This window comes from Mya arenaria, chromosome 12 (genome assembly GCF_026914265.1).
Source record: "Mya arenaria isolate MELC-2E11 chromosome 12, ASM2691426v1".
In the NCBI taxonomy this organism is placed as follows: Eukaryota; Metazoa; Mollusca; class Bivalvia; order Myida; family Myidae; genus Mya; species Mya arenaria.
Genome location: NC_069133.1, coordinates 52288082 through 52311830, shown reverse-complemented (window position 1 = coordinate 52311830; position 23749 = coordinate 52288082). Strand labels below are relative to the sequence as shown.

At 34.9% G+C, this 23749-nt stretch overlaps 1 protein-coding gene and 1 long non-coding RNA gene across 2 annotated transcripts in view; one reads left to right on the top strand and one right to left on the bottom strand.

Annotated features, from left to right (window-relative positions):
* The window catches only part of LOC128211894 (kinesin-like protein KIF15), an 81985-nt gene that overhangs the window by 27627 nt on the left and 30609 nt on the right, over positions 1–23749 (top strand). Inside the window, 8 exon segments of the mRNA XM_052917007.1 lie at positions 7003–7182; positions 7806–7884; positions 7887–8008; positions 9327–9434; positions 10058–10151; positions 10645–10763; positions 20686–20763; positions 22770–22886. Coding sequence (XP_052772967.1) covers positions 7003–7182; positions 7806–7884; positions 7887–8008; positions 9327–9434; positions 10058–10151; positions 10645–10763; positions 20686–20763; positions 22770–22886 — 897 coding nt within the window.
* Positions 1625–3969, bottom strand: LOC128211895 (uncharacterized). Its single transcript, XR_008257352.1, has 3 exons — positions 3726–3969; positions 2961–3103; positions 1625–2609 (listed from the first exon to the last, which is right to left on the bottom strand). It is a non-coding gene; the product is annotated as an uncharacterized LOC128211895 (long non-coding RNA).

Below are 23749 nucleotides of genomic sequence, written 5' to 3'. Positions count from 1 at the left end.
ACGAATCTTAGTTTGGTACGATCGGGTTTGGGTACGAATGTTACATTCAGCCTGTTTGTTATTATGCCCCCTTTTGAAAAAAGTGGGGTATATTGTTTTGCACATGTCGGTCGGTCGGTCGGTCGGTCGGTCGGTCTGTCTGTCTGTCGGTCGGTCGGTCGGAATACCAAATGGTTTCCGATCAATAACTTGAGAACGCTTTGACCGAGGGACCTCATACTTGGTATGTGTATTGGTCATCACCAGCAGATGAACCCTATTGATTTTGAGGTCAGTGGGTCAAAGGTCAAGGTCAGTGTGACCTTTACATGAAAAACGGTTTCCGATCAATAACTTGAGAACGCTTTGACCCAGGAACCTCATACTTGGTAGGTGTATTGGTCATGACCAGCAGATGAACCCTATTGATTTTGAGGTCAGTGGGTCAAAGGTCAAGGTCAGTGTGACCTTAACATGAAAAACGGTTTCCGATCAATAACTTGAGAACGCTTTGACCCAGGGACCTCATACTAGGTAGGCTTATTGGTCATGACCAGCAGATGAACCCTATTGATTTTGAGGTCAGTGGGTCAAAGGTCAAGGTCAGTGTGACCTTTACATGAAAAACGGTTTCCGATCAATAACTTGAGAACGCTTTGACCCAGGAACCTCATACTTGGTAGGTGTATTGGTCATGACCAGCAGATGAACCCTATTGATTTTGAGGTCAAAGGTCAAGGTCAGTGTGACCTTAACATGAAAAACGGTTTTCCGATCAATAACTTGAGAACGCTTTGACCCAGGGACCTCATACTAGGTAGGCTTATTGGTCATGACCAGCAGATGAACCCTATTGATTTTGAGGTCAGTGGGTCAAAGGTCAAGGTCAGTGTGACTGTAAGCTGAAAAAAAGGTTTTCTGATTGTCCATATTTTATTTTCTTATATAGTAGACAGTAGAAATTTATATGTCACTAAATGCATGAGTTGAAGTATCAGTTTTCAGTGAACATCTAGTTTAATTATGCCCCCCTTCGAAGCAGAGGGGTTATATAATTGCTTTGCACATGTCGGTCGGTCTGTTGGAAGACCAAAGCTTGTCCGAGTGATAACTCAACAATTCCCGGACCTATGGTCATCAAACTTGACATGAAGATTAGGTATGACCAGTAGATGACCTGCCTCATATGCATCCAATGACAAATCAGCTGTCATTTCAGTCCATGCATATTTCATTCAATTGTCCAAATATTTCTGGCAACTTGGCGCTCAGGGGGCATAATGTTTGACAAACATCTCTTGTTTAATTGTCTTTGGTAAAATAATGTTTAATATGCTGATGTTTTAGAATAAAATGACAATAAAAATCACTACCCTGGTTTAAAAAATCACTTATTTAACATAGAACATTGATAAAATAACTCCGAAAATCGTTCTGATAGAATGGCGGTTTCGGCGAATTTTGACAAGATCGTGGACATGAAAAGTAAATACTAAATAAAGCATCAACATAATTTTGTGGATTACAAAGAAATTTTCATCATGAATATTTTATAAATAAACTTTCAAAACATTTACTGAAAAGGTGATGTATTTGATTGTATTAGCGCCACCTTTCTTATGGTTTAAAATTACATATCGGCAGTGCCGTCTGCTTCAAATCAACAATGTTGAAAATGGCAAGTCTCGTCTGTACAATACAATAAACAATTATTTTAAAAGATTTAATTGTGCTTCACAACATTTTTCACCATCCCTTCGCATTTTCTATCGCATTTTACGAACTTTCATCATTGGTTGAACGAGTTCTCAATGTATATTCTGATTGGCTGACATTCGATAGGCACGCCTCCTGCCGATGTTTCCCTATTTGGCTCTTCCTAATTATCGGATTAGTAGATGACCGATTATGAATACACAGGTCGTCTGCTCACTACACAAATACACAATTAGCTGTCATATGACTTGGTCAAGGCACATGGAAAGATGAAAGGGCAGTACGGCATATTTTAAGCAATCAATGAGAGCATGGTGACACCTAGCGGGAACACTATTATCATAAGTATTACGTAATTTGTCTCAATTATGACAGCGGATTAAGGGCTGTCAATCTTTTATAATGATTTCAATAGTAAAAAGGGCACTAACGGGATATTTGGGGTTAATAGAGCATTTGTGAAAAGGGCACTACTCAAAAAGGGGGCAGGGCGGTAAGAAAAGGGGCACGGGCGCTGCGCCATTGAAAAACTGGCTAGCTGGAGCACTGTGATACTAACTCAGAAAACAGAGTTTAAAACAAATGAGTGTACTTTTAAACTAAAATATGTGAAGAAACAAGAACACCAAAAATATCAGAGTGAAAGTTCTCAACTAATGTTTTTTTTTTAAATATTATAACATGTAAACAATCTCTGTGGGTAATTTGATGTATATCTGTTGTATTTTGTCATTGGTATTCTAACAATTAGTTTTTTTCACAATAATTCTTCACTCTTCACCATTTGAAGGTTGGTCTGTTCCCATGCTTTGTACTTGTAGTGTGTGCACAGATGATAACTACTCAATGCTGAGTCAATGCTGATTTGGTTTTCATGCACCTTCAGGTACTTTACCCATCAAGAATGTTTAGTGCTGTAAAGGAAAAAAGTTGTACTTTAAAGCCTTTCTAACAAATTAGTATAGATAATTATACTGCCATACATATACAAAATAAAATATAAACAGTTTAATATTTCTCGACATTATTTTGAAAAAACAACAACAAGCTGATACATACATGTATATATATAAAGAAAATTAATAAATTTATCAATAAAATTCATCATCATCATCATCATCATCATCATCATCATCATCATCATCACCACCACCACCACCACCATCACCACCACCACCACCACCACCACCACCACTTGATTATTGAATACAGTAGGTTTATAAAAACAAAAACCAAGTCAAATATGTTTTATATGAAATACTCACATCATCTCGATCAGATGCGACTGCCTTGTGGATGGACATGGCTGTTAAATCCGCTCTCAAGGATCCAACATAGTATTTAATGCAGGCTGGAATTCTTCATAACCCAGTGTTGTAGACTAAGTAATATTCAGTCATTTTCCTGCCTGGAAGAAATTAGACTTCTGATTATCAACCAGCAGAAACTACCACCGTAAAATACATATGCACAAGTATTATACAGTCTGCACTAATATCTGTTTTAGCCAAGAGTAAGGGTTGGTAGGTACAACTGTGTAGTTGTTGTGCATATGGTTGATAATGATTCACAACAGTATGGGGTTTTAACGAGACCTACACCAAGCCAATGAATGTCAATAGTGTCCTAGCAGATGCGGCTTCAAGCCCCAAACCACATACAACTTTTTTTCACAGGTTAATTTTAAAAAGATGCATTTTGTAAACAAATGACGGGTATGTACATGTATTGTGGTATGTTAGAAATAGGTCACGTACCAAAACACATCATTTTTAAACAAAAATTTAAGTCTAATATTTTTCTAAGATAAAACAATCAATTTAAAGATTACATACTCATATTATATCTTAAACATAAGTTATGTACATAAGTGCATATAAAAATATGTAACATGTACATAAGTACATGTAAAATATGAACATGCTGTCTAAACATTTAGCTAATAAAAATGATTTAAGAATTCCAAAGATAAATTAAAAAACAAACGTTTTTGAACACATCAACGTACGAAACTGCTCAAGGATACTTACATTCAGAGCCCTTTGATACGAATATCCAAGTTCCATGCCGATTGTTGACAGTTCGTTTTTTCGAGAGAAAATCTTCTCTTACGCGTATATTTCACTTATAATCCATGTTTAACTGTAATGACTCAAATTGTTGGATGTATCGTAATCAACTGTCAGCGTGTACTTTTAGTGTTTATTTATTTTAAACGTATATTCATGAGAAAAACATCACAATGTTTCCAAATCCTACGATGTAGAAATTCCATTATTGACCTATGAATAGCCGGGAAATACCTTCTGTTTCTAAAAATAGCAACAGGCCGAATACGCCCGATGTTCGTCGCGATCTGTTACGGCGAGTGGCGATATATGTCTATGTTACCCGATGTTTCCCGAGTTGTATTACATGGCTAGGAAGGAAATGTGTAAATGCAACATGTGCATCAATTTTTTTATTACAGATTATTATTTTTCTAATTTGGGTCCAATTTGGGTGCCAGCTGTACTTATGTGTTCAAATATTAAATACTCCATTTGCTTGTAAAATTATCTTAATGGTATTGCTTTGAAAAAAAAATCTTTTATGCATTCAAACAGCATTTTCAGCAATGGAGTCCAAGGCGGTCAAAAAAAGTACCAATTAAGAATTTTTGTTTAAATTTGAGCGTTTGCTTGATATTTTGTCAGAGGTCATTAGAGAGATATTATTAGTTTTGAACAAATACACTTAATTGTAATTTGGGAACATTTTGGACCATATCAAGTTAAATATGTCCCTGAAGATTGCAGCAAAAAAAATAAAAATAAAGTTGACTTTAAATAATGTGTGTTTTTTAGGATATAAGAACTAATTTTAGAATCATAATTGATAGGTTGAAAGCATTTTTAGTGATTTCGAAAAGATATCACTTCTAAAATGTACTAGAATAAATTATTTACTTTAAACATATCAAATATTCACTCAAAATTACAATATAAAATCTGTTAGCCAGTATTACACCAAGTTTGGCCTTTATATATGATAGTTTATTATAATGGCAATGGCAACTTTCCGGTAAATGGTTGTACTATAATTATCTGAATCTTGTTTGTAATAAATGCACTCCTAACAGAATTCAATAGGAAATAAAATAACGTCAGACTACTTTCGATCCTGTTTGGTTTCCTCACATACCACAAGTCAACTATAAATGTTTTTAATATTTTGTCAGAAATAACCTGAACTTTGAGTGATTGTAAAAAGGTGTTAAACTGCTAACAGAAGAAACTCATGGTGGTAGATATAAAGACAGATAATAGCTTCATTGTACTGTATTGATCATTTAAGCCTGGCTCTCACTTGCCCAGTTTTGTCTCCATTTGTCCCTATTTACAGTGTTGCTGAAGTTATTTTTGAAATAAATTGCATTTTTGAATTACTTGCAATTTTCCGAAAAAGGGAATGCATATAACAGCAATATATATTTGACTATTAATATGTCACAACAATGGCCCGATCTATTGTACGACAAGAGCACACGTCCCAAAAATACACGATACACTACGACTACTTGAAGTTTGTTTCCATGTAGTTATCCCTACGCTGCCATAACCGTTACTTGAATCTGTGTAGCAGCCAAGAGTGTTTGTTGGCATTCACACTTATAAGGGCCTTTGCCGTGGCCATTGCTACATGTACCCTCACTGTCACAATTCAGGTCGTGGTGAAACTCAGCAAATCCCAGGCACATACTTGATAGTGCTGCTCTAGTCTTGACCACTTTTGTATTTAAGAGTCCATATAGATTGGGAAGGGGCACAACCCTGGTGAATTGTTTAATTTAGTGGTGGCTGTATCATGATTCATTTTCAATCTGAAGAATAGTACAAGCAAGCTAGTTACTATTATAACCTGGAATATTTCACTTTTGTTTTCTTCAGTTGTTAATTGTGCCCAATTCTTGTCAGTATGAATAATAATGAATGAAGAACGTTTGATATATATATTGCAACAAATTGAAAATGACATAGAAGGCTGATCCGTTAAGTAAAAAAGCAGAATCTAGTGGAACCTGAAGTTTATATGGCGAGGGAATCCTCAAGGTCACCATATCTTGCTATGATTTTATTATCCAAATGAAAAATAAAAAGTAATACATAACTGCAGTATGATTAATAAGCACAATCACTTCATGTATACAGACAATGCCCCCTGCCTGGTATGCTATCATTGTAAGTACTAAAATCCAATGTCCAAGCCAATGTCCTCTGCAGGTACTCAGGGAAGAATTAAAAACAGAGAAGCTGGTCTCTATTTCATAATGGCCAGTTTTAGTATGTTAATGATTATTTGATTACAGCACAAAAAACATTATTTATTATTAAATAGAAAAATGGTTGGTACTGAATAACTTAAGTTAGGGTTGACATATTGTGACCAAACTTGGTTTTTAGGAAGAGTTCATGGATACTTTTCATAGCATTGCATTTGGGCCTCTAGGATCAAGGTCACTGTTATCAAAAATAGAAAAATGGTTGGTACTGATGATTGAAAATCTTGCTGCGTTTCTTGTGTTCTTTTAATTTCTAAACCTTTTTCATTGCTTTTGACAGGCTATATATACATATGACATCATTATTGTATTCATTTCAAAAACAAAGCAGTGAATAGTCCTAGGTCAGCATATGTTATAAATTGTTTCAAGAATATAAGGTAGGTCCAGGAGAATACCTGATTCACAGATTATCAGTACATTTATTTAAAAATCTATTTTTCTGAAACCACACTTGTGAATATTTTTTTGCGTGGCACATTGGTTTTATTTGCTGTTGTGTTTTGGATTGTTTTCAAGAATTTTGTCTCTGAAACTTTTCAAAGTGGTAAAATGGACAAGCCGAGGTTGACGGTACTTTCCAAAGGTTGACAATATGCCTGTCACTTCTTAGGCAGTCAATATCTGTTTTATTATACTGAACAAAAACTATAGAATTTTAAGGTATCTGATTCATTTAATTTGAACAAAACTTCAACATGTTTATGTTAATTGTTTATGCATTTTAACATTACATGTGTAATAAATTACTATTTTTCACTTCAGAAAATTGTGTCTATTCACTACATATATGGTAATAATTATTTTCATGTAAAAATCCAACCTTGCGGCAGATTTGTAGCCATTTGTCAATTTTATGACGTCAGAGGGTAACAGTGCCACAGCATGTGATAGTGCGAGGGTGGTAGTAGAAAATATTGCCCTGGCATTTTTACTATATGTGTTATGGAGGTGATATATAAGAAATGTATTTGTCATTGAAACAGATAAGTGAGCAGCTGGAAGAGCTTAAATCAGTGTCAGACAAGCGAGAGAAGAAACTAGAAGGCGAACTGGAAGTTGCCCACAAACAGATTGAAGAGCTGGAGGGAAGACTTAAAGCCAAAGACACCTTGTCTAGAATAGAACGAGAGGCCCTTCAAGACATACACATGCAGACTGTCAAGGTGGGGCATTGGTTTGGAGTCAGTCTTTTAACATGTGTTGTTCTTTATACAGGCTTTAAGGCTATAGGTATCAATGTCATGGATGGGATGAGAGTTTTTTTAGGGTATAGAAGTGTGATTATGTTGGCTAAATAAATAAAAATCTTGGAAGGATAACATATAGTTACTGTATTGATTTTATATGTTCTATAACGGCTATTCTTTATAAAAACATATGTTGTCAATAACATTTCTTTAACAATAAATATGCATTTGCAGACAATTTTGTTAATTTTTAACTGTGAGGAATAATTGTTTTAAATGTAGATATAAGGATTGATCAAAGTTGTTCTTGTATTCCATGCTGTGTGGATGCAGTAGAGCACTCAAGCAAATTTCGAAAGAAGCACAAAATTTGCTGGCATGCCTGTCTGTGTTTATAAAGCATGAACATATGTAAAATGTGATCACCCCTGAATTGATGGTGGGCATAAGGTGAATATTGTGATTCTTGTACAAAGCTGTAAAAAGTCATGTTAAATTGTTTATCAGAACTTGTAAACATGATATTGTTTAATTATCTGTGCATAAACAAATAACATAGTCATCATAAAATATTAGAAAAACCTAAAACTTGTTCTCAGACCATGCTGACACCAAAGAAGGATTGCTACAAACTGAGGAACAGAACTGTCTCCAAGGCAGGCAGCTTAAATGATACAATACGTTTGAGTCACCAGAGTGCCCAAGTGTGGCGCAAGATGAGGGAATTCTTGGAGAAGATATGCCGGAAGAGGTTCAGTTTCAGGAAACAGAAGCTTTGCTGGATCAGATTAAAACACTGCAGGTATGCTTTAAAAGTAGTGATTATTTGGTGGAAGCACAAAGCTTGACTGATTGTGCCCCCCTTCAAAGAAGAAGGGGTATATTGCTTTGCACTTGTCAGTCGGTTGGTAGGTCGGTCAAAAGGTCGGTAGACCAAAGCTTGTCAGAGTAATAACACACACAAGACCTGGACCTACGGTCCTCAAACTTGATTTGGAGGTGTGGCGTGACTAGTAGATAACCCCTATTGATTTTGAGATCATATCAAGGTCTCTGTAACCTGGAATGCAAAAAGTTTCTCAAATTTACATTGATGCTAGATGTGACCAGTAGTTGACCCCTATTGAGGTTGGGGCCAAATGTCAAGGTCATAATGACCTTTAACACCAACATTTGTCTGAGTGGTAAATTGACAATGTCTGCACAGACTGTCCTCATACTTGACATGGAGGTTCCGCAAACAGTAGATGACCCCTTTTGATAATGAGGTCCTCAGGTCAAATCAGCTTGCATTTCAGTCCATGTATACTTTATTGAATTGTCCAAATATAACTGACAACATGTCGCTCAGTGGGGCATAATGTTTGACAAACATCCCTTGTTGTGTTATCTTTGAATTTCCTATTTTTCTTTTTTTTTACCAAAGCAATTTTCTATCAATTCTTAGAATTTTGTATCAGTTGTGCAAAGACATGTTAGGTGCATAAATATCTCAACGGAGTTCCATCATCGACCAGATCGCAGTACTTATTCGAGAGTTATGGCCCTGGAATTGTCAAAATTCGACCAAATTCACTTGGACCGCTCTATTGCATGAGCATATTGTATTCCAGTCTTTACTACAATGGTTTACAATGTTATAGGGCATAATATCTCAAACATGATTGATCACATCCAGATCTCACTGTTCAATATGGAGTAATTGCCAAAAAATTACCACATTCACTTTGACTCTTCAGATTTACACCAACATTTTTAATCCAACCCTTAGTATATAGGATGGCAATGGTAATAATGGGTAAATATCTCATTTGTTTTGACAAACAAGCGCAAATATGCATATATATTTCCAGAATTACGAACAGCCCATGAACTTGTCAAAACTTTACCAAATTCACTTTTTTGATTTGAGTAGGCAACTCCGGACAATTAGGATAATGATTTGAATGTTTTACTTTTGATTACTATTTAAAGTGATATTTACTATTTTAAGCCCATTTTATAAAAAGGTATTGCATTCATATTCACTCATGCGCTCATGACAGGCAACATGATTGATTCATGGAATTCTAGTTTCCAACTTTTTGTATTGTTATGAGTATCCTTGCTTTGCCAACTAGGGCCAACTGGGGGAGAGAGATGGCCGTATAGAGGAATATGAAGAGGAGCGAGTCCGCCAGAATGCCCGGGTATTGCTGCTTGAAAACCAGCTCAAAAACACACAAGAGGTTTGTGAATATGTCATAACGATTCCTCTGTAAAACAAATCCATCATTGTGGCTAAAAATAATCCTGTGAGTATTGGCCAATGCAGAAAGCAGCTTTTGTAAGGTGGCAACTTTTAAGACTTTCACTAGACTCTGATATTACCAAATGATTCTCAGCTACTCAGAATGACATCCTTTCTTAAATATACATAGTTCAGAACTTTGATAAAATTAACAACATGATTAATGACATTATTAATGACATAATTGTTCATTTTTAAACGTGAACTATATTATGATGTGCTAATATTTAAAGAAAACAAGAACAGCTGAAACAGTTGTCCATAATCTTGTTAGAAATACTACAGATCATTAGTGTATCCATTAAACTTCCAAAGCAGTAAAGATTTGAAAGGTAACAGTGATGACGTTAATAATCTTGGTTATCTAAACAAAGTACTGAACAATCGGCCCAATGTCATGTGTATTCTGATCGTAAAGTTGATCCTTTGTCATCCAATAGATTCAAGAACATTCATGTGTAGAAGTTGATAAAAGTGAAATGTACAATGTATGCCAATATTTAATGGATACCTGTATCATGACATAGAAAATATAAGCTTAATATCTTGCTTTGTTGTCAGTTTTTAGACCAAGAAAAACAAAGGTGTATGAACCTGCAAGAGGAGATCCGACTGTGTGAACCCAGGGTGAAGAGGGTCAATGAGGAAAAGGAGGGTAAATATATCAAAACAAAATCTGTTTTAAGTATTATATGAGCCAGTCTTAGAAAATCTGTACAAACTAGTTCATATGAGCTATGCTTTTTCCATTACAGCGGCCACAGTAAAGATATTTATCCTAAAAAGCATGGCTCCTTTTTTCAAAAAGGAAAACATTTTTTTGGTGCTTTCTTATTATTGTAATGAGAAATATCAAACATTTTGCCTAGTAATAAATCATCTGATATTTAAAATTTGCTTGCGTGAAATAGAAATTCACATTCTCACATATAGAGTATGATTTTAAAACTGTTAAACTTAAAAGATGTTTACTACATCATCTACTAAAATTGAAAGTGTGTTCTTAAAAAACTTAATTTCTGCTCTTCACATATTTATGTCAGATTATGAATGTTCCAAAGTTGTGTTACCTTGCGAGCAAATATAAATGAATGTATTTGATGATTATGATTTATTTCCTACTTAATACTGTATTCCTTGTCAAACAGCTGCCTGTGGAGAGAATCAAGATCTTCGCCTTATGCTGCAACAGGCAGACAGGCAACTGAAAGAAGCCAAGGATAAACTGAGAGCAGTGGAATCAGACAGAGATGTTGCAATCTCCAAGGTTGGTGATAATAATGTTAAATCTTATATTACCTGAGAATGATAGAAACAGACAGAGATGTTGCAATCTCCAAGGTTGGTGATAATAATGTTAAACCTTATATTACCTGAGAATGATAGAAACAGACAGAGATGTTGCAATCTCCAAGGTTGATGATAATAATGTTAAACCTTATATTACCTGAGAATGATGGAAACAGACAGAGATGTTGCAATCTCCAAGGTTGGTGATAATAATGTTAAACCTTATATTACCTGAGAATGATGGAAACAGACAGAGATGTTGCAATCTCCAAGGTTGGTGATAATAATGTTAAACCTTATATTACCTGAGAATGATGGAAACAGACAGAGATGTTGCAATCTCCAAGGTTGATGATAATAATGTTAAACCTTATATTACCTGAGAATGATAGAAACAGACAGAGATGTTGCAATCTCCCAGGTTGGTGATAATAATGTTAAACCTTATATTACCTGAGAATGATAGAAACAGACAGAGATGTTGCAATCTCCAAGGTTGGTGATAATGATGTTAAACCTTATATTACCTGAGAATGATAGAAACAGACAGAGATGTTGCAATCTCCAAGGTTGGTGATAATAATGTTAAACCTTATAATACCTGAGAATGATGGAATCAGACAGAGATGTTGCAATCTCATGTTGTTGATAATACAGTGGAAACTCACTAAACCGGACAAGGTCCGGACTGGGCAAAATTTCCGGTTTAGGCCTTTTTTTTTAATTATATGTTTTACGAACGGCCAGAGTTGTGAAGTGTCGGAGAAGGAGGAAATAAAAATAAAAATAAAATTACATTTCTGGAATTTTATTTTTTGGTCGGGGAAAAAACACACAGAAAAGCAAAAGCTATGATGTATTCTTTATGATTTTCTATTTTAATGTCAAGTCAATATGTAAATGTGTGCACATTTGTTTTTGCTTTATCTGACAAGTTCACTTCATATTTTCATTAATCACTCTTTATACTTTGTAAATTTATGCATGTTATAATTGACAAGTGACATAAAAAAATAAACTATTTTCGGTAAATTTATTTGCCATTTAGAGTTTAAGGAATCGGCTATCACTTCACTGTGTTGTCTTGGCTGCAAATTGTCTGATACCAATTCACCAACCATGTGATTGTTACAGGTAGCAAAAGAGCTTTTTTGTTTCCTTCTATACAGGGAATATTTATCCGCCAGGAACTAGCGATCCAGGAACTTGTAAATCAACTGATTATAGCTGTCTGATAAAACAAAAGCTGTTTATCCAACAGTGATTCAAATAATACTAGTTGTCCATCACACATTCTGTCCAACAAGCAGTCCAAACAACACTGGTGGTCCAACCAACACTTCCGGTCCAACCATTTATAGTAACTGTTGTTCAACCAACACGTATGGTCCATCCAATATAGCGGTCCAGTAAGCAATAGATGCCCAACCAACAATAGTGTTTCAACAGGCACTAGCTTACATCATGTTGCTACCAATCTAGCAGCCCAACCGATTGTAGTGATGTTCTTCATTGAAAGTGATGGTCTCAGTAGATAACATCAGCACATTTGAATCATAAAGAAAGGAATGGAACATTAAAAGTATATTTTTATAAAAAAAATAAGTTACTCTCAGACTTATTTATGGATGGGTTTTAAGACAATCTGGACCCCGATTTAATTCCAGGCCTGGGTGTATGTGACTAGTCCGGTGGCCATCATAATGTTTAAACATAACTAACTAGTAACAAATCATTCAGAAGCTGAGAACACTACAAAGGTGACAGCATAGCATAATTACTCTTTCTAAGTAAAATTTTTATTACATAGTAATAAAACACACAGAGCAGTATAAATATCATAATTTATATTGATGATGATTTATATATGTTCATTCATAAGACTATTACATAGTTATACTGTACCTGGTAATGTACATACAGATTCCTCATTATAGATTATCACTGTCAGATAGTAAAACAGCCTAATGTATTATTTGTGTTAATTTTCAAAACAAATGTTTTAGAATAGATGATATTTTTTGTTATTAATAATACTCCAATAAGAATACTACCGCAGTCTTTTCTGAACCATCTACCCCACCCACCAGAACTAAACTGTCCAGGTAAACAATCAAGCGATTTATAGCTCATGGCATTCAAATTATATCACAATAATGTAATATAAACTCATTTAAATGACAAATCTAATAAAAATAAATAATAATAACAAACCTGGAACAATAATTAGTCCATATTTATCGCTGTTATTATACTTCGTTATAACCCGGAAATAAACCGGAAGTCACCCTGCCACAAAGGATTATCCGGGTGAACTAAAACCCGGTACCAGGTATCGATATCGAGAAAAGCCGTTATCACAGTTTATGATACCGGATTATGTTGATACTGTGTTATTTAAAGTATGCATTGGTTGTGAAAAAGCAATTAATAACGGACCGTGGATACTTGGATTTATCATCTGATATTAACCCTGATATCAACATAATTCGGTATCAGACAGTGATACCGGATACCGGGGGATTCCAGGTACCGGATACCAGGTTTTTAACACCAGCCTGCAAATCTGATGAATGTTTTTGAATGTAGGACTAAGTGAACCACTTCCCAAGTGAACCAGGACTAAGTGAACCACTTGGTGAGACGAAGTGAACCATCTATATGTTATATAGGGAATATTGTCTTAATGTTATATTATGCTTTAGAGTTTATTTTCCCGGTTATAAATGATTTAATAGGTAATGAGAATAAATTGTTTATCATATCAAAGTGTTTAATTATTAGAAGTTTGTATTTTGATATAATAATGTTTTGAAAAAAGAAAAGAAAAATGAACAACAAAATTCGTTTTTATTTAATCCTTATAATGAATATATTATCAATACATCCTACTTTGTTGAATTTTATTCCATATATGTTAAAAAAATCTCTATGTTTATTATTTACACCTCAATCATCTCCCAAAAACAAAAGTCTTAAGTGTACTTAATGGATAATTGGCCTTATTAATTGGTAATTACTAATTAAACAGCTCACTTACAGAAGCTGTGAACAAACATAGTGACATATACTTTCATTATATCAATTATTTTTTCTATTCGGAATTGCCAGTTCATGATCAACAACACGTTTATTTATTTATTTATTTTTTTAAAAAACAAGCAATACATACACTATAGAAATAGAAGTGGAACAATATAATTTATGAAAGGAGGTGAATAGTGAACATTTTGAAAATGCTTTAACATTATATTGTGATTTCATTAACAAAAGTGTTCATAAAACGTTTAGAAATGATGCAATGGGCAATTTGACTTAAAACAATGTTTACAATATTATACTCTTTTTGGTCAATTTTGTCACCTATTACTATATCTTAAATTCTTTCTGTGTTCCACATCTTTCAAAAAATCTCATGTATAGCATTCCAGAAAGTTGTCAAAAATGGACATTCAATAAAAAAAGTGTTCGTAATCTTCATTGCAATAAATACATGAAGGGCAGTCCTTCAACTTCCGTGTAAATAAATTTAAATTCGTTGCTACATGATTATGCAATAACTTTTTTATTTTAACTATTGTTTGACTTTATTATCCACAATGAACAATATAGTGCCAAGAGTTCCAGCGAATATGCTATATAATTTATGTTACTATCATACAGTGAAAATAGCTTAGAAGAACTATTTTAATTGTCATGAAGCTTAAAAGCCTAAGGTTTCATGCCTTTTCAATTTCTAACAGCTAAATAAACATCTTTAACTGTGTAACAAATGTGTGAAGTATTGCATTCAAATGGCGATAATTACTAGTTATTATCACCTTTCAGGCAGTGTGCCATCACACAATAGCCACTATATAATGCATATGTGGTTCACTTGGTCCTGAAATGGTACACTTAGGAACTGGTTCACTTGTGAAATGGTTCACTTCGTCCTGCACCCAATGTTTTTCATTGGCTTAAACTTTTTCAGAAATGTTTACACCAATATTTTTACAGCTATTGCGATGTCCTCTGCTTTTTATGATTTGCCGCGATAAAGTTTCACCGGCGGAAATAAAACAAAACCGAAATCACAATTTTATTTTTATTTCAAATATGAGTTTTTTTGAGCGGCGGTGTTCGTAAAACATAGAATCAAATAAAAAAGGCCTTAGTGAGGATTCCGGTTTAGTGAGGATTTGATGTACGGAGTAAGATTACTCAAAATATTCATTTTGTCCTCTAGGGACAGTTCAATTCTTCGACATTTAGACGGAGGATAAGACATGATTGAATCACATGCAAAAGTGATAGACATAATTTAACATTTCTGGGTTTTTATTATCATCTTTTTTCAAGTCTTAAAATCAAACTACTCGCGTAACTTAATGCTTGTTATGTATGTTTGATAGTTTAATTAACGCACGCTCTAATTTGATTCAATCATAGAAGTCTTAAGATAAAACAACCCTCCAAAATGATCACTTAATAACCGTTTCTAGTTCTTTATTTTCTGCAACAAACAAATTAATGTTTCAATCAATTTTCTTTTCCCAAGTTTGATTATCGTTTGATTATGGCGCGGCAGTCAATCCACAGCGCAATCATCATTATCAATTATCGAGTTAACACAACATCACAGGTGCAATATTTAACATGGCACCGGCTGTCAAAACAAAGTGACACGCAATTTGCGAATTCCTTATACACAAAATCATTTTGACATGTTTTAACAAATATACATCCGGTTTTGTGAGGTAAAATTACGTTGACAACTAACAATTTTTTTCGATTTTTTGTCCGGTATCCGGAATTCCGGGGTTCCAGTTTTGTAGGGATGTTTTTACATTGAAAATAGAAGGGGAAAACCGGGACTCTGAAAAAAGTCCGGTATCCGGAGGATTCCGGTTTTGTGGAGATCCGGTTTAGTGAGTTTCCACTGTAGTTTTAACCTTATATTTCCTGAGAATGATAGAATCTGACAGAGAGGTTGGTTGATTTATTGTTGAACAGTAATGTTAAACCAAACTACAAGGATAAACTGAAAACGAATGAATCTGACTGAAATATTGGAATCTCAAAGGCTTGTGGATTTGGTGATCACTAGAATAATTACAAGAATGGCCATTCACTCTGAAATAAGTTATAAATATGTTTTCAGAAGGAAACCTTACTGTTGTTGTTTTTACTTCAAATTAAGTAAACCCTGCTGTTGTTGTTTTTACTTCAAATTAAGAAAGGAATCAATAGATTTTACAGGTGGGATTTATAAATATCATGAATTATAATGCAAGAAATACTTCTAAGATAATTAGGGCCCCGAAAAAGAATTGCTGGTGCACTATAGTAATCACCCTGTCCGTCTGTCTGTCAACATTTTTTTTGTTTTTTTTGTTAATAAGTTATCAGCCATTCAAGATATCAATTCCATACTTCCTCACAGTAACAATAGGCCTATTGTGACATGTTAAATAACTTTTGTTGAACTATTGTCAGATTTATGGCCCTTTATATTCTTAAAAATTAATTTTCTTGTATTTTTATGGTTTAGTTAATAATTTAAATACTGTTCAAGATATTAAGTTCAAACTTTCTTTACTTGCTCAGAGTAATGATAAGCTCTTTTGTAACAAGGTATGTACCTTGTGCATAAATATTGTCACATTAATGGCCCTTTGCAAACTTACAAATTATGACATTGAGTACATGTATATGATCATTCATGGATAGATTCTTGGTTATATACAGGGTTCCTACGCTACCGGGAAAACGGGAAAAAGTTGGGAATATCGAAAAGTCTGTTCCCGGTCGTGAAAATGCCTTGAATTTTGCGATTATAGGTTAAAATCGGGGAAAAGCTGGGAAAAGTAATATTTAAAGATCAAACTGTTTTGGGTACGAAACTAGTAAAAGTAAGTACTCTCGATCATCTAAACGCTTGCATCTGACACTGTTCTGTTGAATTGACTCTGATCAGAGCGGCTGAATAATCGAGACTAAGAAGGTTTCCGTTACCACATGCAAGCGTTTATTTGTCACTGCCGTCTGCATTTAAAAGTTATTTTAAACCAGAAATTGGCCGCAGTTTGTCGGGATTCGCTTTATATACGCTGTCAGTAAGAATCGTGGGTGCTATATACAACGATATTTTTAATCTACAGTATGCTAATTAATGATCATGGATAATTAGCGATCCATGCATTCATCGAAATATATTTTAATACGTGAAATTGGCCCTAGTTCATTAAAATAAACTTGAGATACGCTGTCAATAACATACATGAATGTTAATTGCAATAATCTTACTAGTCTGCGAAGTGCTACACAGCCTGGCAAATATTTGCTATTCATGTGTGAATCTATGAATGATCATGCCTTTAGACTGACCTTGCTCGTATTTATAGACATTGAGAAGACCACAGTTCTTTGGCCAGTAGACATCATAATAGTTTTAAACTTGTGCAAAAAAGTCACTTATTTTGCATTTTCACCCATGGATTGATGAAGCTTGATGGACAGATATAGCTGAATTGCATGCTCATTGATGCAAGTAGATTTTTTTAAAGAGAGTTCAACTCTTTTAAAATGACACTGGATGTTATGAGTTCAAGTTGTTCAATATTTGTTTAAAGCTTCCCTCTTACGGATTGAACAATTTGACAACTTTCTTACTTTTGTCTTGGAACGAGCCAATTTTGGCAAAAATCCATGAAAACCAATTATTTAAGACTGCTGGCAAAAAGATAGATCACAGATATTTATATTTAAGATCAAAAATTGGTGTTTTATGCATATTTATATAACCGTTAATAAACCATAAAACATAAATTTTCGAATATAAATATGAAAATTAGCGATCTGATCTTTTGTTGGCAATCTTTTATCGTTGGTTTGCAAATATTTACGTCAAAAATTGATCTATCTCAGACAAAAAATGAAATAAGTTGTTAAAAAAGTATCTATGAGAGTGCAGCTTTAAAAAATGTTCAGAAAGTAAGTTTTTGTTCAGAGAGTAAAACTTTTTTTAATGTGATATTTGATTATATTTACCTTAAGCATGCATTTATCCACCAATTACGAAAATTGATATTGTTAGAAGATCAACCGGCACCAAACCATGCTGGCTGATCAGGGTCCACACTGTTCTATGCACTATAATAGGTAAGCCTTTAAGTTTCCAAGTAGCAAATACAAATAGCTTAGACCCTGATCATGCCAGCTGATCCATGTCTACACTGTTCACAGAGGCCAACAGTATTCAGCATGCTAAAGGTTAATCATGTTGTTCAATAAATGTCTAAGAAGTTCAGAAAGTGAAAGGTTTTGTTTTTGAGAATAAAACTCTTTGAAAATGACATTTGATGTTATTTAACAAGTTGTTTAATAAATGGCAAAAATGGCAAATAAGTTATTTCACTGAAATGTTTCGTTGTAATAACTGTGAAAACAGTTGAGAGAAAGTATGTAATTTGCAAAAAAAAACTTGAAAAAGTCTGGAATTTTACTTAAAGAAAAATGTGGGAACCCTGTATATACTTAATAACATTCTTCAAATTGCACCGCCTTTCAATAAAAAATTGCTAAAATTTTGGGCCCTTTTCACTCCTGTCATGGCGCTAGTTATTTTTCTTTTGGTAGACGTATGGGTAAAAGTAATTATCAATATGTCTTAAGTTTGTAGAATTATATTGTTTTTCACAATATTGAATTTAATAATCAGACTTTTCCATTGAACTAGACCATTGTACAGCTTTCAATGTCTTGCAAATTTTTAATGGTACGGTGTGGTTTTAAACTTTTGAATATTCTGGCCTCCCTGACATTTTGGTTAACAGAATGGCTTTGTTATAAGGCAGCCTCAATTTTCCATTGTTCTGCATTTCCATATGATGTAGTAGGAGTGTTCCTGAAAACTATATTCAAAGAGTGTTTAATTTATTAGCTCGAATATTCCAAGAATAAGGAGAGCTATCCTAGTCACCCGAGCGTCGGTGTCGGCGTAACCACTTATGTTAAAGTTTGCGTACCACCTCAAATATTTTCAAAGTCCATTGACATATGGCTTTGAAACTTTGCACACTTGTTCACCATAATGCCCCCAACCTGTACACAGGAGGAGGTAACTCTATCAAGCATTTTCACAAAATTATGCCCCTTTTTCGACCTAAAATTTACCTTAAAGTTTGCGTACCACATCTAATATTTTCAAAGTCCATCGACATCTGGCTTTGAAAATTTGCACGCTTGTTCACCATCATGCCCCCAACCTGTACACAGGAGGAGGTAGCTCTATCAAGCATTTTGACAAAATTATGCCCGTTTTTCGAGTCAAAATATACGTTAAAGTTTGTGTACCACCTCAAATATTTTCAAAGTCCATTGACATCTGGCTTTGAAACTTCGCCCACTTGTTCACCATCATGCCACCAACCTGTACACAGGAGGAGGTAGCTCTATCAAGCATTTTGAAAAAATTATGCCCTTTTTTCTATTTAGAATTTACGTTAAAGTTTGCGTACCACCTCAAATATTTTAAAAGTCCATCGACATCTGGCTTTGAATCATCGCACGCTTGTTCACCATCATGCCCCAAACCTGTTCACAGGAGGAGGTCACTTTATCAAGCATTTTGACAAAATTATGCCCCTTTTTCGACTTAAAATTTACGTTAAAGTTTGCGTACCACCTCAAATATTTTAAAAGTCCATGGACATCTGGCTTTGAAAATTTGCACTCTTGTTCACCATCATGCCCCCAACCTGTACACAGGAAGAGGTAACTCTATCAAGCATTTTGACAAAATTATGCCCCTTTTTTCGACTTAGAATTTACGTTAAAGACTGCGTACCACCTCAAATATTTTCCAGTTCAATTTATGTAAATATCTCAGCACATCATGTATTGCATTGAAATCTAACCTAACAGTGATCCATGCATATTTCGCCAAATTTTTCAATCCATACACTGAAAAGCGGCGGAATAGTCGAGCGTGCTGTCTCAGTGACAGCCCTTGTTATAAGAATGCAGTTACATATATTGACATCAGTATAAAACTATTAAAAAATCCATGATCTTTACAATGTGGGCTTCTATTAACCGAAACATATCGATACTAATTAAAAACATTTGCACAATAATATTACATTTAAACAAGTAAGATTTACAAAATGTATTTTTTATTATAACATTACAATTTTTTAATTCAATTTCCTGCATTCACTGACAGACACCATAACAATGACATCATATACATTACATTATTGTTATGAACATAATATATGTCATACAAATAAATATATGTAAAGGAATTACTGGGGTGCAAAGAAGATGAGATTTTTTTTTTAAATTTGAGAGTTTTTCACCTTTTCTCATTTCTTATGTCATCTGAGATGTCATTCCATTCCACCATCATATTGTAGTAAGAAAATGAATCCTTAAAATAAATAGTTTGCAGTATGTAAGTATGGTTAAACTTAAGTCATGTTTTGATGATGCTGATCTTAGTAAGTAATGTTCATTGTTTGCAAAACCAAGTATCGCTGTCACCTAACAAGGGGCCATACAATTATGTGTCTTATATATATAAGAGTGGCACAGAAATATTTGCATCGGTCAGTTTCTTGATAAATACTGTGTTTTAATGCGTAAGTGGTAGAAATGTCTGATTAACTTTCTTCATTGTTTCACCCCATAGACAGAGTGAATGAAAATACTTTATAAATATATTTCCAGACCTGAATACAATATCTATCATTCCAATTTTACCCCCAAGAAGGTTTCCCTAAATCTATCAATGGTATGTCTTAATGCCTTAGTGGTAAAATAGATACCGAAAGTACATGTGCACTTGTTTCAGCTTGGGAAAAGAGCTCACAGACATATCTGTTTGCACTCTAAACATATGGTGTTTATTGCAGCTTACTGAATGCCAGCCAATAATTGAACAACTTTCAACGAACTTGGAGAAACTACAGGAGGAGAATGAACAGCTAACGGTAATTATCTTGTTGTCACTGTGATACTGTGCATGTACATAAATGGTAAACAATACCTTTGACAGAAAGTGGAAACAAGAAGGGAATGTAGCCTGTTTAGGGGGGAATAAGAAATGAATGTAGCCTGTTTAGGGGGGATAAGAAATGAATGTAGCCTGTTTAGGGGGGAATAAGAAATGAAGGTAGCCTGTTTAGGGGGGAATAAGAAATGTAAGTAGCCTGTTTAGGGGGGAATAAGAAATGAATGTAGCCTGTTTAGGGGGGGATAAGAAATGAATGTAGCATGTTTAGGGGGGAATAAGAAATGAAGGTAGCCTGTTTAGGGGGAAATAAGAAATGTAGGTAGCCTGTTTAGGGGGGAATAAGAAATGTAGGTAGCCTGTTTAGGGGGGAATAAGAAATGAAGGAAGCCTGTTTAGGGGGAATAAGAAATGAAGGTAGCCTGTTTAGGGGGTAATAAGAAATGAAGGTAGCCTGTTTAGGGGCGAACAAGACGCGAATGTAGCCTGTTTGTGGGGAACAAGACGTGAATGTAGCCTGTTTGTGGGTAACAAGACGTGAATGTAGCCTGTTTAGGGGGGAATAAGACGAGAATGTAGCCTGTTTGTGGGGAACAAGACGTGAATGTAGCCTGTTTAGGGGGAACAGGAAAGGAATGTAGCCTGTTAAGGGTGGAACAGGAAAGGAATGTTGCCTGTTTAGGGGGGAATAAGAATGAAGGTAGCCTGTTTAGGGGGGAATAAGAAATGAATGTAGCCTGTTTAGGGGGTAATAAAAAATGAAGGTAGCCTGTTTAGGGGGGGAATAAGAAATGAAGGTAGCCTGTTTGGGGGGGGGGAGAAATTAATTTAGCCTGTTTGGGGGGAACAAGACGCGAATGTAGCCTGTTTGTGGGGAACAAGACGTAAATGTAGCCTGTTTGTGGGGAACAAGACGAGAATGTAGCCTGTTTGTGGGGAACAAGACGTGAATGTAGCCTGTTTAGGGGGAACAGGAAAGGAATGTAGCCTGTTTAGGCGGACACAAGAAGTGAATGTTGCCTGTTTAGGGGGACACAAGAAGTGAATGTTGCCTGTTTAAGGGGACACAAGAAGTGAATGTAGCCTGTTTAGGGGGACACAAGAAGTGAATGTAGCCTGTTTAGCGGGATTTAAGAAGAGAATGTAGCCTGTTGAAGGGGAGAACAAGACATTAATTAGCCTGTTTAAAGGAAACACATAATATATGTAGCCTGATTAAGTCTGAAACAAGTCATGGATGTAGCCTGATTAAGTCTGAAACAAGGCTGTGGGTGTAGCCTGTTTAAGTCTGAAACAAGTCATGCATGTAGTCTGTTTCAGGGGAAACCAGTTGTGGGTGTAGCCTGTGTGAGTCTGAAACAAGTCATGGATGTAGTCTGTTTAAGGGAAAACAAGTAATGAATTTAAGCTGATTAAGTCTGAAACAAGTAATAGATGTAGTCTGTTTAAGGGAAAACAAGTAATGAATATAAGCTGATTAAGTCTGAAACAAGTAATGGATGTAGTCTGTTTCAGGGGAAACCAGTCGTGGGTGTAGCCTGATGAAGTCTGAAACAAGTCATGGCTGTAGTCTGATTAAGGGAAAACAAGCCCTGGGTGTAGCCTGTTTAAGGTGTCAATAGAAAAGAAATCATGGTCTTTCTTCTATCCTCAGTAATGAAAATACTCACTGATTCCTGTGAGAAAACTGGATTGATTTAGATCTTGTTTCAGACCTTGATTGAAATATGTATTTGCATTCTTTCTGCTAATTTTTCCTGGTTTTCTCAGCTTTGAGGAAATTACTTGCACAGTTAAATTTTATGTCTGCTTTACCTATCTGTTACAAATACCTATTGTCTTACATTTCATGATCTTATGCCTCTACAGAAAATGTGCTATAGTATGATAAGAATTTATTTAATCATGACTCAAGATATTGTTGTTCAGTGCAAACTTGAAACATGGTAACATTGAACCCCTCCCCCTATTTTTTTTTTCTTTTAGTCAAGCCTAGATGACCAATGTGTGGCTACAGAGTTCCACAGGAGCCGAAACTGTAATTATGAGAAGGATATCGAGGAAAAGTCACAGATCATTGCCAAATTACAGAGACAAGTCCAGGTAAGTTGTTGTGTGTTGTTTTTAGCCTCTGAAGGGTGTCATATAGTAATCGGACTGTCTGTTTGTCTGCAGGATTTGTGATCAATAACTTGACAATGCCTAATCCAAGGGACCGTAAACTTGGTAGGCAGGTTGTTCGTGACCAGCAGAACGACCCTAATGATTTCAAAGTCATTCGGTCAAAAGACAAGGTAGTTGTTACATTGAGCTGAAAATTTGTTTCTGTTCAATAACTAAAGAATTCCTGAGGCCTATGAACCTCAAGCTTGGTTTGCAGATGAACCCTTACACGTTTGAGGTCACTGGGTCAAAGGTTAAGGTCAATAACTGATAAACACTTGGGCCTAAGAGTCTCTTACTGAATGTAGTTTGAACACTACCAGTGGATGATCCCTAGTGGTAATGGATACCAGGATTTCAATATGGTAAACATGATAATGCCATTTACATACATCATTCAATTTCAGTTTTCCAGTGATTGTTAATTTGTTTCTTCTCTTTAACATAAAAGTTAAAATAAGAGTTTTTTTCTATTCTAGGTTTTCACTAAAAATTGAATCCTGACAAAAAAACCTTTAACATTATGTCAAGTGTTCACATACAAACATGTTCAATAATGCCTAACAATCACATTTAAAAGTACAACAGACACAAGTTGACATCCACTCCATCTTGCAGTGATTTATCATCTTCATGTTCATACTTTGCTCTTTGTAAATGTTAGTGATCAATATTTCCAAATTTCATGGGAAGGTAGTGTAGGTCATCATGAAAATATGTGTAACATACTGTAGGTGATCCAACGAGGCAATTTAGGGGCATTTGTCATATTCCTGTGACAGTTCTTGTGACAGGTCCTGTTT